This window comes from Ischnura elegans, chromosome 8 (genome assembly GCF_921293095.1).
Source record: "Ischnura elegans chromosome 8, ioIscEleg1.1, whole genome shotgun sequence".
NCBI classification, from domain to species: Eukaryota; Metazoa; Arthropoda; class Insecta; order Odonata; family Coenagrionidae; genus Ischnura; species Ischnura elegans.
In genome coordinates, this window is record NC_060253.1 from 13,869,518 (window position 1) to 13,883,264 (window position 13,747).

The 13,747-nt window shown below is 38.3% G+C and overlaps 1 protein-coding gene across 1 annotated transcript in view; it reads left to right on the top strand.

Moving 5' to 3' along the window:
* LOC124163427 (ubiquitin carboxyl-terminal hydrolase 8) overlaps positions 1-13,747 on the top strand; it is a 97,209-nt gene that overhangs the window by 16,501 nt on the left and 66,961 nt on the right. The window contains exons 8-12 of the mRNA XM_046540338.1: positions 490-704; positions 1,402-1,832; positions 4,708-4,808; positions 5,820-5,905; positions 9,042-9,155. Coding sequence (XP_046396294.1) covers positions 490-704; positions 1,402-1,832; positions 4,708-4,808; positions 5,820-5,905; positions 9,042-9,155 — 947 coding nt within the window. The remainder of the gene's footprint in view (positions 1-489; positions 705-1,401; positions 1,833-4,707; positions 4,809-5,819; positions 5,906-9,041; positions 9,156-13,747) is intronic.

The following is a 13,747-nucleotide window of genomic DNA, read 5'->3' on the forward strand; positions in this document are numbered from 1 at the left end:
TAGCCTCCCTTCCTCATTGTTTGTAGCTGACATTTAGTCAAAAATGGAGGGCCTATATTTGGATGAATACGTACGTTGGACTCCAAAAATGAGCCTCCAATTCTCACGACCATGATTTTCCCTGGTTCGTATTTATTTTAGTAAAATGTCACAAAAAATTTCACTAGATGATTGTGGAGTGGAAATTTCTTTAATTAACAGAATTGTTTTTCTTTTCTTTGAAGAATCACCTCTAATCTAACCAGACTCAAAATTATAACACCCTCGGCGACTTCTACCTTATTTTCAGATATCAGGTAGTTGGTTTGAAGTGGTAAAAATATATGTGCCAAAAGTGCATAAAATATATGAAATTGTCATAGAAATATGAGATAAAATGATTAAATTTTGAAACATGAAAAGTGTACGAATCCTGTATGAGAGAACTTAGCATATTATCTTGAATCTTTGTGGACTGAATTGTTTTGCAATGTGACCTTTTTGTTCTAGATGATGTCGAGTACCCTGCAATCATTGACAGCCCTCCCAAACCAGCTGAGCCTGCTTTTGGAACCCTATCATCTCTGCAAGCTGCCATGAATGCACGGCCCATTGTCCCAGAAAGCAGACCACCTCCTCCTCTTGTGGATAGATCATCCAAGCCATCTGCTGTGCCCACTTCCCCTCAAAAACCTCCCGTTGCTCTTCAGCCCACTCTAAAAAAGGTGTGTGAATGTTTTATCTTTTTGGCAGCTGGCTTTTTTTGTCAGCAGTGGCATATTGCAGTTTGTTCTTATGTTCAATGGCCCTTTTTGGATAATATGTGTTTTTAGCACGTTCAGCCTCATTAATGAATAAAGTGAAATAAAATTTTAATGCATTGGAAAAAATATCACGGTAAAGCATTATTCATAAATGAGGGTGAAATTAGCTGATTTGAGAACTAAAGTATTGGACTGTTCCCCAATTCTTCAGTTTTTGTCTGTATGGTTCAACGCAGTAATATTACTGCCGATTTGGCTCTCGAGGCAATATTTTTTGCTGTTACGAAGCTATGCCTTTTCTTTATTTGAGTTGTCTAGTTTGCTAACTGTTGAATTCTATTGTGGCAGTGTGTGGAGGTGATTTGGCTGCTTTTAGTGATACACTGGCATTTTACAAATGTTCTCAGTGGTTTGAATTGGTCATCAACTACTAAAACTTGAGTCCAATAAGATTTCAGCTTATCAATTGAAGTACAGATCATTGGCTAAACGATGAATATACATCTGTTTCTGGGTAAATTTTGGAAGCTGTACCATTTTAATTACGCAGGATTGGCATTATGGCATAGCCTCGTCATAGGCGTCTGCTGTGCACAGGTTTTTAATTGAGCTGTCGATTCAATAAGAATAGCCGTTAAGTATGTTTCTGCAATTACAGGTTTCCAATATTCCTCCAGCTCCTCCAAATGATGTATCTCAGGAAGAAATTCCAAAAGTAGTCATGCAGGAAAAATCATCCAATGATTCTCAAGTTCCATCAGAAAGGAATGAGCCACCGTCCACTGAAAATCAAATTTCGGCAAGAGAGGAGCCCAAGGACAAAAGCGAAAATGCTGAAGTGAGGAAGGGGGGACGCTTTTCTCCTTCTTCCGATGATGCTCCGGAAAGAAGACCAACTAAGAGTGTCCATATACCAGCAGTTGACCGCAGTTTAAAAGCCAGGGTTTTGCAAACTCAAATTCATCCTGGTGCCGAGGGAGACCCGGGTATTTCACCATCCTCATCAGTTCCAGTGCCACCAGAAGTCCCAAAGCCCATTATCACAGCTGCAAAATCCATGGAAGCGAAGAAAATTGAACCAGTGAGAAGGTAATTGCTCTACTCCATGTGAAAATCAGGGCACTGGCAACTTTTTCAGACGAAATATTTCAACCAAGAATGGTTTGTTTCTCCTTCTCAGTTTGGTTCCTCGCATCAGTTCTCATTCCCAAGTCTTGGTTCTGGTTGTTTTATACATTGTTTCCCTTTGATTGCTAAATTTTCACAAGTTATTTGTGATTTTCTATCATTTTTTATGGAAACTGGCAAAATTCTACGAAGGAACAATTATTTATTTGCCTAGACCGGGAATTGAAGCCGGATCTCCCAAATTCGTGTCACCGGTTCTACCACTTTTAACCACCTAGGCATCTATTTCCCCTGCAGAATTTTGTTTTTCTTACTTTAATGTGGACTTGTGGGTGACTCCATTACTGATTACTCCACTAATAATATCTCAGTGAAAACCCTTGCATTTCATGTTCTGGGCCCAGCTTGTGGACTGTGGCACTATTCACCAAAAAATGCTGCCTTTTGGTATAGCATGCCTGTCAGCAGCCAGCAAAACACCACATGGGAAAAAGATGGCATTGTAGTTTGTAAAGGGACACCGCTGACTAGTCTGCAGTTTTCCTTTAATTTTGTGTTATGGGAAATGCAAAAAATTTTTCATCAAAGTATCTCTCGAGTGATTTGACCCATCCCTATCCCAAAATCACAAAACTCTCCATCATAAATAATGCTGTAGTGCCTAAAAATTGGAGATTTCATGCTTCTAATTCAGTTAGAAAGAGCAAGCGGAACAGAGAGGCACAATCAGATCCAAGCATGTTGCTCCCTAATCAAAAATATTTTAGCTGGAGCTTGCTCATCATGGGGTTTAATATTTCTGTACTTTATCATAGACCTGTGCTTGAGTGGGATGTGGTATGATTTTTTTCTTAGGCCCAGGATTATTGATTTAAGAATAAATAGGCACTGAAGAAACTTGAATTCACCAAGTAGAAAGCATTATTCATCTGCCGTAATTTACATGATGGAATTTAATTTAAGAGTTCCAGTTGTAATTCCTTTAAGTGTGGCTCTCATTAGTTCTTCTTATAAGTGTGTTAATTACAAATTTTCCATGGCTTTAAGGCAAAAAGTGATTGTCCCGTTAAACGATTTGTCTAATTGTAGTGATGAGTACGATACTATCAACGTGAAACCTTCTTAAATCTATAACAGTCACTGCATATTTTTCTGCCTAGATTATCTAAAATGACATAAATTGGAAATTATAAGTTTTACATGTTGCAATTCATTGAATATATTATTTTTGGCAAAAAACAGTCACAACAAAAGAATTCTAGCCAAGTTAATAGTCCAATTAGACTTTAAAAACCAAGAAATATGCATGTGAGAAGTAATGAATCAAATAATAATAATAATAATGATAAAAACACGACCCATCGGAGGGTGTTGCCAGCGGCGAGTTGGGGGAAAAGAATGACTCATCCGCTCAGCGAGAGGAAGGGGGGCCTCCGAAAGCATGGGAGGGTAGGGGCTGTAGTGGGGATGGAGAGTGCTCTCTGGGTGTTTGGGAACTCTGTCTTCCTAGCAGTGAGGCACTGGAGAAAATTTGCACAGGAGCAAGGGAGAAGCATGTAAGATCATGAAATTTTGTGTCTTTAATAATTTAAATGTACAAGAAATGGGTAGAGTACATTGTATTTCTTTGATCCACAATCGCAGCAGGCTCAACAGACTTGCACGCCTTCCCCTGTGCAACAAACAGCCTTGCTTCCCACGAACTGACAATGGACCGGCACAGCCCCATTAGCAACATGGCATTAATAGAATTTATGTAAATTACAAATATCAATATATTTATAGATTACGGATAATGGAAAAATTACCAATAAATGAAAGGTGTTTCTATCAGTTTTTTTCATATTTCGGGGTAACTGGGTTCGGGGTATCAGGTATTTCGGGGTTCGGGGGTAAACTGTTGGGACTAGATAATGTTTGAACATTTTCGTTAATTAACGACAAAATATGCGTTCAAATAATTTGAAAAAGCCGTTTTCATGATCTAAATAAATGTTTGCAACTTATTGTGGAAGATGAATGCTGTAGATGTGGTAGTTTCCCCTTATTTGAGTTACAAAGTTCATGAAGTTGACAAAACTGCTAATTTTACGGTGCTCAGAGTCACTTATTGCACTGTTGTGTCTATATTTTTTATTTTTTCATAAAACAAAAAGCACATCAAAATTAAGGATAAAATTTTCTTTAAAATGACATATTATCCATAATTTTACCATGTGCACAAGCCCAGATATAAATTTGCAAAGTACCGTGGCATATCATTTTGACGCCGACATTAGGTGGTGATTTTGGGGGTAACCTCCTAGCAGTAGTGGGAGTCCGAAAAAAAATTACCATTTTATCTTGTTAAAATTGGATATCCAAGGGCTATAGCCCCTCTTCACTCCTCTCTGGATCCGCCACTGATGCCACACCAGCTATAAGTTTAAATTTTTGAATAATGCATTAAATATGTATCCATAAAATGCTAAAATTTAAATTGATGATCGTCGTGGCTAAAGAACAGCCAATGAAGTCTTGAGTTTCAATTTAGGAATGATCGCAACAAATATTTATCTATGATATCAGTATGAACTTCATTAGTCAATTTTTTTTCGCAGCATTTTAGTCAGCCAATAATTTATTCTGCTAGAGTTCCCATAGATAAGAACTATCGTTCTGCTAGTTCCTCTAGACAGGGCCTCTTCAATCTCTTACTAGACTACTTCTCCAGAGGCGACAGCATGCCTGATTTTATCCCCCATCAAATTAGTTTCTATTCCTTATTAAAAAAGCCATTGTTTCTGTTTGTTTTACTAAGTAATTTCAAAATTTCTGTATTTTTTTTCTTGTGTAGGGATTCTGTGGATAAGGTGAATGAAGAAATGAAAAAATTTGAGCCCTTTTCTGGTGATGGTGCTGAAGAAAACAAGCCAGAGAAGAAGAAAAAGGGTGGAGGTATGTGTTAGAATGATCAAAGTAATTAAATTCAATATACCCCGGCTCTATGGTTAAGGTTGCTATAAATGTTTTGGCGTAGACTGGGAAATCATAGTACTGGGAGGAGGGGTAGGTAGGGTTCCCCTTTGAAGTCCAAAAGACTATAAATTGGTTGGATGCGCAGAGGGGAGGTGAGTAGTGCAGCAGTAGGGATGGGATCCAACAAAGGGAAAGGGACGGTGCACTGTTACCATTGCTGCTGCAATGTTCAGCTTCAATCTGATGGTGTTCTTTGATAATTTATATTTCACCATTTGTTTATTGTACGTTGAAGATGCTTAGATACTTTTTTCTTTCTGAACTCCTATTGCCGCATTGTGTCCCATAATTTTTGCACGAAACTGGGACATTGTAGAGAATTTTCAGAAACCAATGGGATGCCATCAAAAGCAGTTTAGACCGGGGCTGTCGTGACCAAACCTGCAAATATGGCCATTGTATTTGTGATGGGTTTAACATTTGATCTGAGCTGATTTTGCGTGCACTTCATAGCATTTAAAAAAAATTGCCGATTTTATTTCTGCTCACATAATATTTTATCAGTTACGTATTTCATTGTTTAAACTTAGTAAAACAGGAATTATTACATGGTCTCATGCTCTCTATGCTAATTCCTTGTCCAGAAATGCCGCATATTCAATGTAGAGATGGAATTTGCTTTACAATTGGCCCTCTGGAACATGTTAATATCATAAAGTAAGGGTCTTCTGTGTGGTAAGGTGTTGATTTTTCTCATTTTACTCACATAATGACAACTTATCATTTTCATTCAGAAATGTTTACTGACGTTATAAATGAATGGTAATGTGAAGCATTTGGCTGACAATGAGTGGCAATAGGGGCTCAATTCTTTAGCTGAGTTCGTTGCATCAGGTCCTGTGTTTGATATTTTTCTCTTGAACCCCATTTTACTATACCATTAGAAGTAGTTTTCTCAATTTATTTATTTTTGTAAATTAATTTTTTCAGACACCTGGTTCACTCCCTTGAAATCGGAACCATCCCCTGGGTCATCTGCCATGAAGAGGTCGCATTCCCTGCAGAACGTCTCCAGGGTAAGTGGGGTTCTCTAGTCTCTCTTTATTTTATACTTTGTTAACCATGTATTAATCATGAGAAATAGTACCTGTAAAAGTTCTTATATCTGAGGAGTGGTTATCAATTCAAATATACATATTGGGATATTTTCCTGCAACTTTTGAGTGAGATTCGATCACAGTTTCTTAGAGTTACCGTAAACCGGGACAACTTTGCCACTTTTTTTCTTTTTCAACTGCATTCTTGTAAGTTCATGTACGACAATGATTTGAAACCATTTTCAGACATTACTCTTGGTCTCTACTTTCAAAATGTGTGAAAAAATTACAACCCAATTAAAATTTTATACGCTAAAATAATTGAAAATATTGTCGGCAAAGATTCTCTGGAACTGGGGTAACTTTGCCAACGGAGTTATATCCAGCGGAAACTTCTATAAAACAATGAAATAAATAATTTTTACTTAAAAAACTCTTAAATATAGAATGGTACACACAGATACTCAAAACACTGAACATAATATGGTTATTCCCCCAATTTTTCTTCTATTTACAAGTTCCTCCAATATGATTCTGTGTGGAGGTGCTTGGAAGTGATCAAGTGTGATTTTTCCACGGTTTCTCCTGGGGTCACATTAATTTTCCGTCTTCTTCTCTATGGCAAACTTATGTTTGGATTACGATGACAGGCTTGAAGATAATTAAAAAATGAAGCACTTACTCTTGTAGGAGTGTCATTACGATCAGTTTTCTATGCATCCAGAATTCAAGACTAAACTTCTTTGGGATTGAGTGGCACCTTGATGCATTTCTCGAACCCTGATATGATGTTTGAGTTCATTTTACCTTCTTCATCCAAAGCACTGAGATTTTTTTGCCAAAAGTGTTGGAAATGATCTATAATCGAGACTTTTATAACTAGTAAAGTTCAACAATTTATGGTCTGTCAGTATGGCTCTCCATTTATTTTTTACAAGGTTTGAAGACTGAAACATCAAAAGGTGGTCATAAATGATTGGATGATGGCGTAAGAACACAAAACACAATCATCAATCAATGACATAAAAGGCATTCCCCGGTCTGCATAAACAAGCACATGTTCGAGGATCTCTTCTTCCTTATCCTAGCTCAATGCCCTCTGGCAGATTCTTTGAATGGCCACACTTCACTTTACTGTCAATTGTCCTATGTGGAATATTATATTTCAGGGCTGCTTTTCCACTTCTCATTTCATTATTAATCACTGCAGTGACAGCAAGTTGCAGCGTAATGTCATCATAATTTTGGTACCTGAGGCCTCCCCACTTAGTATTAAAGCGTCTTGGCATCTGAACGGTCTATAAAACGAGTATGAAAAACGCACCTTTAGGAAAAAGTGTACTAGAAATTGAGAAATAACAATATTGTCAGTCGGCAAAGTTGTCCCATTTCCACCAAGCTTCCTGGTGCAACATTGCAAAGTTACATTATTAAACCTAAGTATTACATACATTTTACCATTTAAAGCGATTCTGAAAGTAAATTATGTATATGCTCTATTGAACGATACCAGAAATTTTTACTTACGTTTGAGAAAATGGCCAGGGCGAGACACTTAAATAGCCTACCAAAATATTCAGTTTGGCGCGACGAAAACAAAACACTAATAAATACCTGAAAAAACTCGGAAGACCACAAGTGTGTGGAAAGGCTATCACTCAATATCTTTTCTGTGTGATGAAAATATAGGCACTTTCTTGGATAATTAGGGAACTTAGTAGGGCACCAAAGATAATATTTTTCAAAACCTGGCAAAGTTGTCCCGGTTTACGGTACGTTGTGAGTTTTCCAGACTTTTTCCCGTGGCATAAATAAGGATTGGAAGAAAAGAGAGGAGAGAAGTCTTGCATGCCCAAAATTTCATATGGTTACTGGTAACCAATTTTATTTTATTGTCTACAATGATTGAACATACAATGATGGAAGTATAGAGAAACCTGTATTTTTCTGTTTTTCAATTCATCTCTGACTTCTGGAGCAATTCGGGGCAAAAACTCGAAGGCCTTAACTATTTGGCTGATATGTTGAAGACAACACAAACTTATGCTCTTCAGTTATCTGCTTTTCCTCAGACTCCCACGTTGGCCTCAAGTGGTTAAATGTGGTTTACACTCTTTGTGAGTGATTCTCTCTCTCAACAAGCAGTTGTCCCTGAACAAACAAATGGAACAGAATTATAGTGGCCTCACCAACTCATGAAAAGTGGTTGGCAAATTTCACATTCTCTTATTGCAAACTAGCTAGAGAATGGATGAATTGTTAAGATTTTTGTTAAAGTTTAATAAAGCCTCAAAAGAGACTCGCTACTGAACACGAGTACATTGCTTCACAACACAAAAAGGACTGCCTGTCTTGAATAGTACATGCGGTACCAAAAAGAAAACAAAAGAGTATAAAAAAAAGCAACTCTCATTAGTTCACTACCACTCCGTGGTGTCGCTAGTGTACAGTGCACTTAAAACTTCAACAATTTTTTTTGGCATAACTTATCTTTCCCTTCCATGCACTTTTTATGAATTTAGATGTTGTACTTGTGTGAATGATCCCTTTTGTGCTCATCAATTTGCTACCCATACCCTTTACTTGTCATGCGATGTAGTTTCATGGATTTATGCATCACAAATACTCTCTTTCAGTACCTTTCATTGGTGCATTCTGTACCCTTCTTTGAAAGAGTCTTGTTTTTCACTATTGATATACATATTCCTTTCTGTCCTGGCAACATTGCCACATACCTTCTACTAGTCATGGGACAACTCTTACATGGGACAAGTTTTAGATATCTTGAAAGAAGATATCTTCCTTGATGTAATACTGAATTTTGTTGTGTGTTTTAGAAACATTATGCCACTGTTGCCTCAGATTTCTAGATTTCTATCTTATTTGCCATCATGGTATGCCATAATTGTGAGTTTTGCGATTAGGCTATTGAGAGAAAGGCTAAATTTTTGGGAAAATAATCTATAAATTGAAAAAAAATGAGGATCTTTGATAGACTTAAAGTAGCAGTGAATTATTTTCTTATTTCAATCATTTTCTATTTACCTATTCATACCTGAAAACCTCAGAATTACAGCGGTGATTATTTTTTTCTAACTTTGTGTCACTCTTTCAGCTAAATGATGATCAAGAATGCCCGAAATTCAACCGGAGTGCTAAACCTACCAGCAAGACTACAGAAATCATAGCTACAAGGCGAAGGACATTTGATGGAGTTTATGGCAAAGTCGTAAGTAAAATTATTTATTTTAGTTTGGAAATTAAACTTATTTGGCGGTTTAATTTAGTGACAACTTCAAGGTTTATGAAGGTTCCATTGCATCTGTGGATTTCAAAGCAAATACTTCGGGTATATTGTTAATCTAAAGTTTTGCTTCGCTGGCTACCGTTGCTTCATATCAAAATTCAAAAGCAAAATTATTGTTTGCAGATTGTGGACAATTCAATGCATATTTTTACAAATGAACTCTTTTTATCAGCGTTTTGAACTGACTGTGGTGCCATTTTCATGCAGAAAATATATTTTCAATTCCCTTGCTGTACAGTAAAACCTCACCTTAGCGAACTCCCGGTAAACGAAGAACTCCGATCAACGAACAAATGCTATTGGTCTGGCCAAATGCCTATGTAAACACAGTAGTGAAAAACCCTGATGAACGAACTCCTCTTTTACAAAAACTCCCGATCAACGAAATGAAATTTTGGCGCGATCGAATGAAATTGACCTCTCAATAACAAATTTTTCAGGTTAAATTTTTATTTTCATAGGAATAATATAGTATTCGTAGCGTTGTAGGGCCAATCAGAGACTTCCACTGAATGAGCCAATCAAAATCATCGTTATTAACCGTAACCATAGCCTTCCGTGGTGTGTTTCCACCGACCTTAACTCGCGGGGAATTGCAAAAAATGTCAATGCTGACTTTCGTAAATAACTCAATGTCCCAATATTTACACGCTCAAAGATATGAAATCTAGAGCTATGTACTTCGATCGCATTCTTTTGACGATTGTTTAAGATACTTAACAGAATTACAACGCGTAAATTCCGAGAAGCATTTTTTTTCACTCGCCGCCATCTTGGATAACTTCTTTAAATTACGAAAGATACAATGTGCACGCTTGAAGATGAAAGCCAAAATTTGCCTCTCTTAATTATCTTGAATATGACTCAGAAGTAACTCTTGTTTCATTCACATTGTTTATTTTAATGTCATCTAAAAACTAAGAGAAACTTTTGCATCTGCCGCAATCTTGGATAAAAAATATTCGCACTTAAGAGACGAAAGCCAACATTTTCCCAATGATCTAGACGTTACTTGAATTGAGTGCTTTATTCTAAAGGTCGATCTCTGTCATACGATTGTAGCGATGCCCTTATGTGATGTGAAGCGGTGTTGATTTTCTCCAGAGGAAAAGGTTTGCGACGGCCGTTGATTGTTGCATGAAGAAGACGACAGTCGAAATTAAGTATTACATTCGGTCACAATTCTTGCATAACGGACGGAAATTGTTAATGCTGCGTCCCAGGGGCCTAACTGAAAACGCCCCATTACCAATGTCAATGGACAAATGCCTTCAACTATCTTCTGGAGCTGATCCCCATTTCAGGGCCCATCTTGCAGGAGCAAGCAAGAAGTTGGGAATGGATAGCTGAATAAAAACAGTTCTAAGGATATATTTAATGCTCACGAAGCGTTTTTTTATAATTTGCTTCCTGACCGTATTCTAAAATAATAGGTGGGCCGCGGGGGAAAAATGAGCAAAGAACGTTTTATAGTGTATGATCTTAGGTTTTCCCGGCGTATCAGTTGCAGAAAAGTTTCTCGGGTTTTCCACCGGTTGATGTCGTCCATGTCTCCCGACGTTTCGATCCGCGACTTGCTGATCATTCTCAGGGGATCTTCCGAATGCCGTTCTTCAAAAATTTTTCCGTATATATACACTCCCTCCGAGTTCAGGTGTAACCTGATTGGTTCACGCTTATTGAGGTTTTCCCGCCATTTTTGTCGTATATAATGGACTTCATTGTTGGTCTCCAAGCATTGCTGATTTGGAAACCAGTGTCCCTGTTGAAGTTGTTGCGGTTGATGCGGATCTGAATGGCTTCCTTGACAATCGCAACAACCGCAACAACTTCAACAGGGACACTGGTTTCCAAATCAGCAATGCTTGGAGACCAACAATGAAGTCCATTATATACGACAAAAATGGCGGGAAAACCTCAATAAGCGTGAACCAATCAGGTTACACCTGAACTCGGAGGGAGTGTATATATACGGAAAAATTTTTGAAGAACGGCATTCGGAAGATCCCCTGAGGATGATCTGCAAGTCGCGGATCGAAACGTCGGGAGACATGGACGACATCAACCGGTGGAAAACCTGAGAAACTTTTCTGCAACGTTTTATAGTACTCCTATGCACCAATAGTGATGGCTCAGAGAAGTTACCTCTGTTTTTTGTGGGGAAGTACGTGAAACCCCGTTGTTTTAAGAATGATAGTCAGTGGTGTATCCAGGAATTTCGTTCGGGGGGGTCCAAAACATGGGGGGGAATTTTTGAAAAACAGAGTACTAACTTAGTACTACTAAGTAGAGAGTATTAAAGCAATTTTAACACCTTTCATTATCGAAAAAACTTCATTTTTCAAATGAATATTTTGTACCCCCTGGACCTCCCCCCTGGCTACGCTACTGGCACAGTCTAAACATTTCATGTTTAGACTGGGCCACTGGTGAGAGTGATGCCTCACCCCTGTGGTAGCAGCAAAAATTAATGAATGACAGCGGGATTAATTCAGCGGTGGTTGGCGGGAGTTGATGCACTCATGGAGAAAGTAGATTTCTTCCTCGATCGCTGCACGGGCCCCAACATAGGACTAACAATAAGAAATGTGCACTTTATTTTCGTCCCCCCAACTGCACCAGCTAAGTTGCAACCTCTCGATCGAGGGGTCATTTCTGCGGCAAAGCGGCATTACCGTCGGATTTTAGTGGAGTTTGTGGTTTGTCGAAAGGATGTGAGGGATCGGCGAAATTGAAGAGGACCATTTTGCAGGTAATGCAGCGGCTTTGCAAAGCTTGGAAGCGTGTCGCACCTGTCACCATATTTAGTTATTTTGCAAAGCCGGGTTTGCAGTCAACATCATCATCATCGTGACTTATTTTACTTTGAGAACTCATGCATGAGGCCTTTCAAGCTGTTTTCTTATCGGCAGTTGTCTATCTGGCTCGCAGTCAACTGCGACCATGCGATGGAGAGTGATGGCGAAATCTGTGAATCCTGGCAGGGTCTCTCAAATGACATGAATTTTGAAGGGTCATTAGATGAATTCACTAGAGTAGACTAAAATTTAGTTATCCGCGAAGCCAGTGAACTGAGGGTTGCAGAATATAATTTCTCGAAAACTTATTTTTCAAAGTCGTGACGTATTTTATTTCGAGAACTCCTGCATAAGGTCTTACAGGATGTTTTCTTATCGGCAGTTGTCTATCTGGAATGTGATGGAAATGATGCTGGTACAATGAATTATTTACGAAGCTTACCGCAAATATTGCAATGGAGTATTCTGGATTCGACTACTATAAAGAAATGCTGCCACCAACTGTGCTTTAATGGGTCGACGAAAGTCGCAACTCACGTCGTAATGGTAGAGCAATCTAAATTTCATGATGAAGCTATAATTGGCACTGTTACCTTAACTTTATATTAGTAATGGTCAAATCTATCGAATTCTTAATTTTTCTGTGTAAACTTCGCGAATACATGTACTCTATTTCAAATATTGAGAATAAAGGGATGGCCTCGCGCTCACCGCTACGCTGCATACATTTTTGAAAACCGATTAAAAAGCACACGAAGTGATTGAATAATACGAACTGAGGCTTCCTAAATGTGGTCTATTGCCCGCGACTTGCATTGCAGCTGAAGATATAAGCACTGTTTTGAAGTATGCGAAGGTAGAATGAAGATAACGCATGCAGACTTGCTTCAATTTCCGTGCCCCAAGGATGATGCAACGTGCATATCACCTCCGGGGAACGAACTCCCGATCAACGAAACGGCAAAATTTCGGTCCCTTGAGTTTCGTTTAAGAGAGGTTTTACTGTATTTGCTATTTTCTCAAAAGGTGGTTTGATGAGGTGCCTTGAATTGTGGTGACTATTTTTTTGTCCGATAAAAACATTTTTTATGATGTTATTTTCTCTATGGCGCTGATAATCTAGTTGTTATCGACATTAATGTAAGAGAGGACAAGCATCGCTATGCAGTAGATTTTGCTTTGGAAGTCCAGATTATTTAAACGGTTTACCTAGCTAATATTGGATTGGTAAATGGGATGTTGCTGGGACATGGGGAGTTACAAATTGAATCCACTGCATATGTGATGCGTGTCTTCAATTTACATGAAATCTTTGCTCATCTTGGACAACGTAGTCTACAAAGCACCTCCATGTAATGAATCTGTGCTATGAAGTTGTTTTTCCCGCGCCCAATCAAATGCGTTGTATGGAGGCTTTAGTTTGTGAAGTTTAATGTATCATAAGCAGTGGCGTAGCCAGGGGGTATCCGGGGGGTCCGGACCCCCCCGATATATAAAAACAATGTTATTTTCCCACATAATAGAAAACAAAATATTGAAAAATCAAGAATTTACAAAATATTTCTTTGACAAATCAAGTTTTTTCGATTGTGGAAAGTGTTAAAATTACTTTAAAACCCTCTACTAAGTACCCTGTTTTTCAAAAATTTCCCCCCTGGTTTTGGACCCCTCCCTGAAATAAATTCCTGGCTACGCCACTGATCATAAGAATGGTGG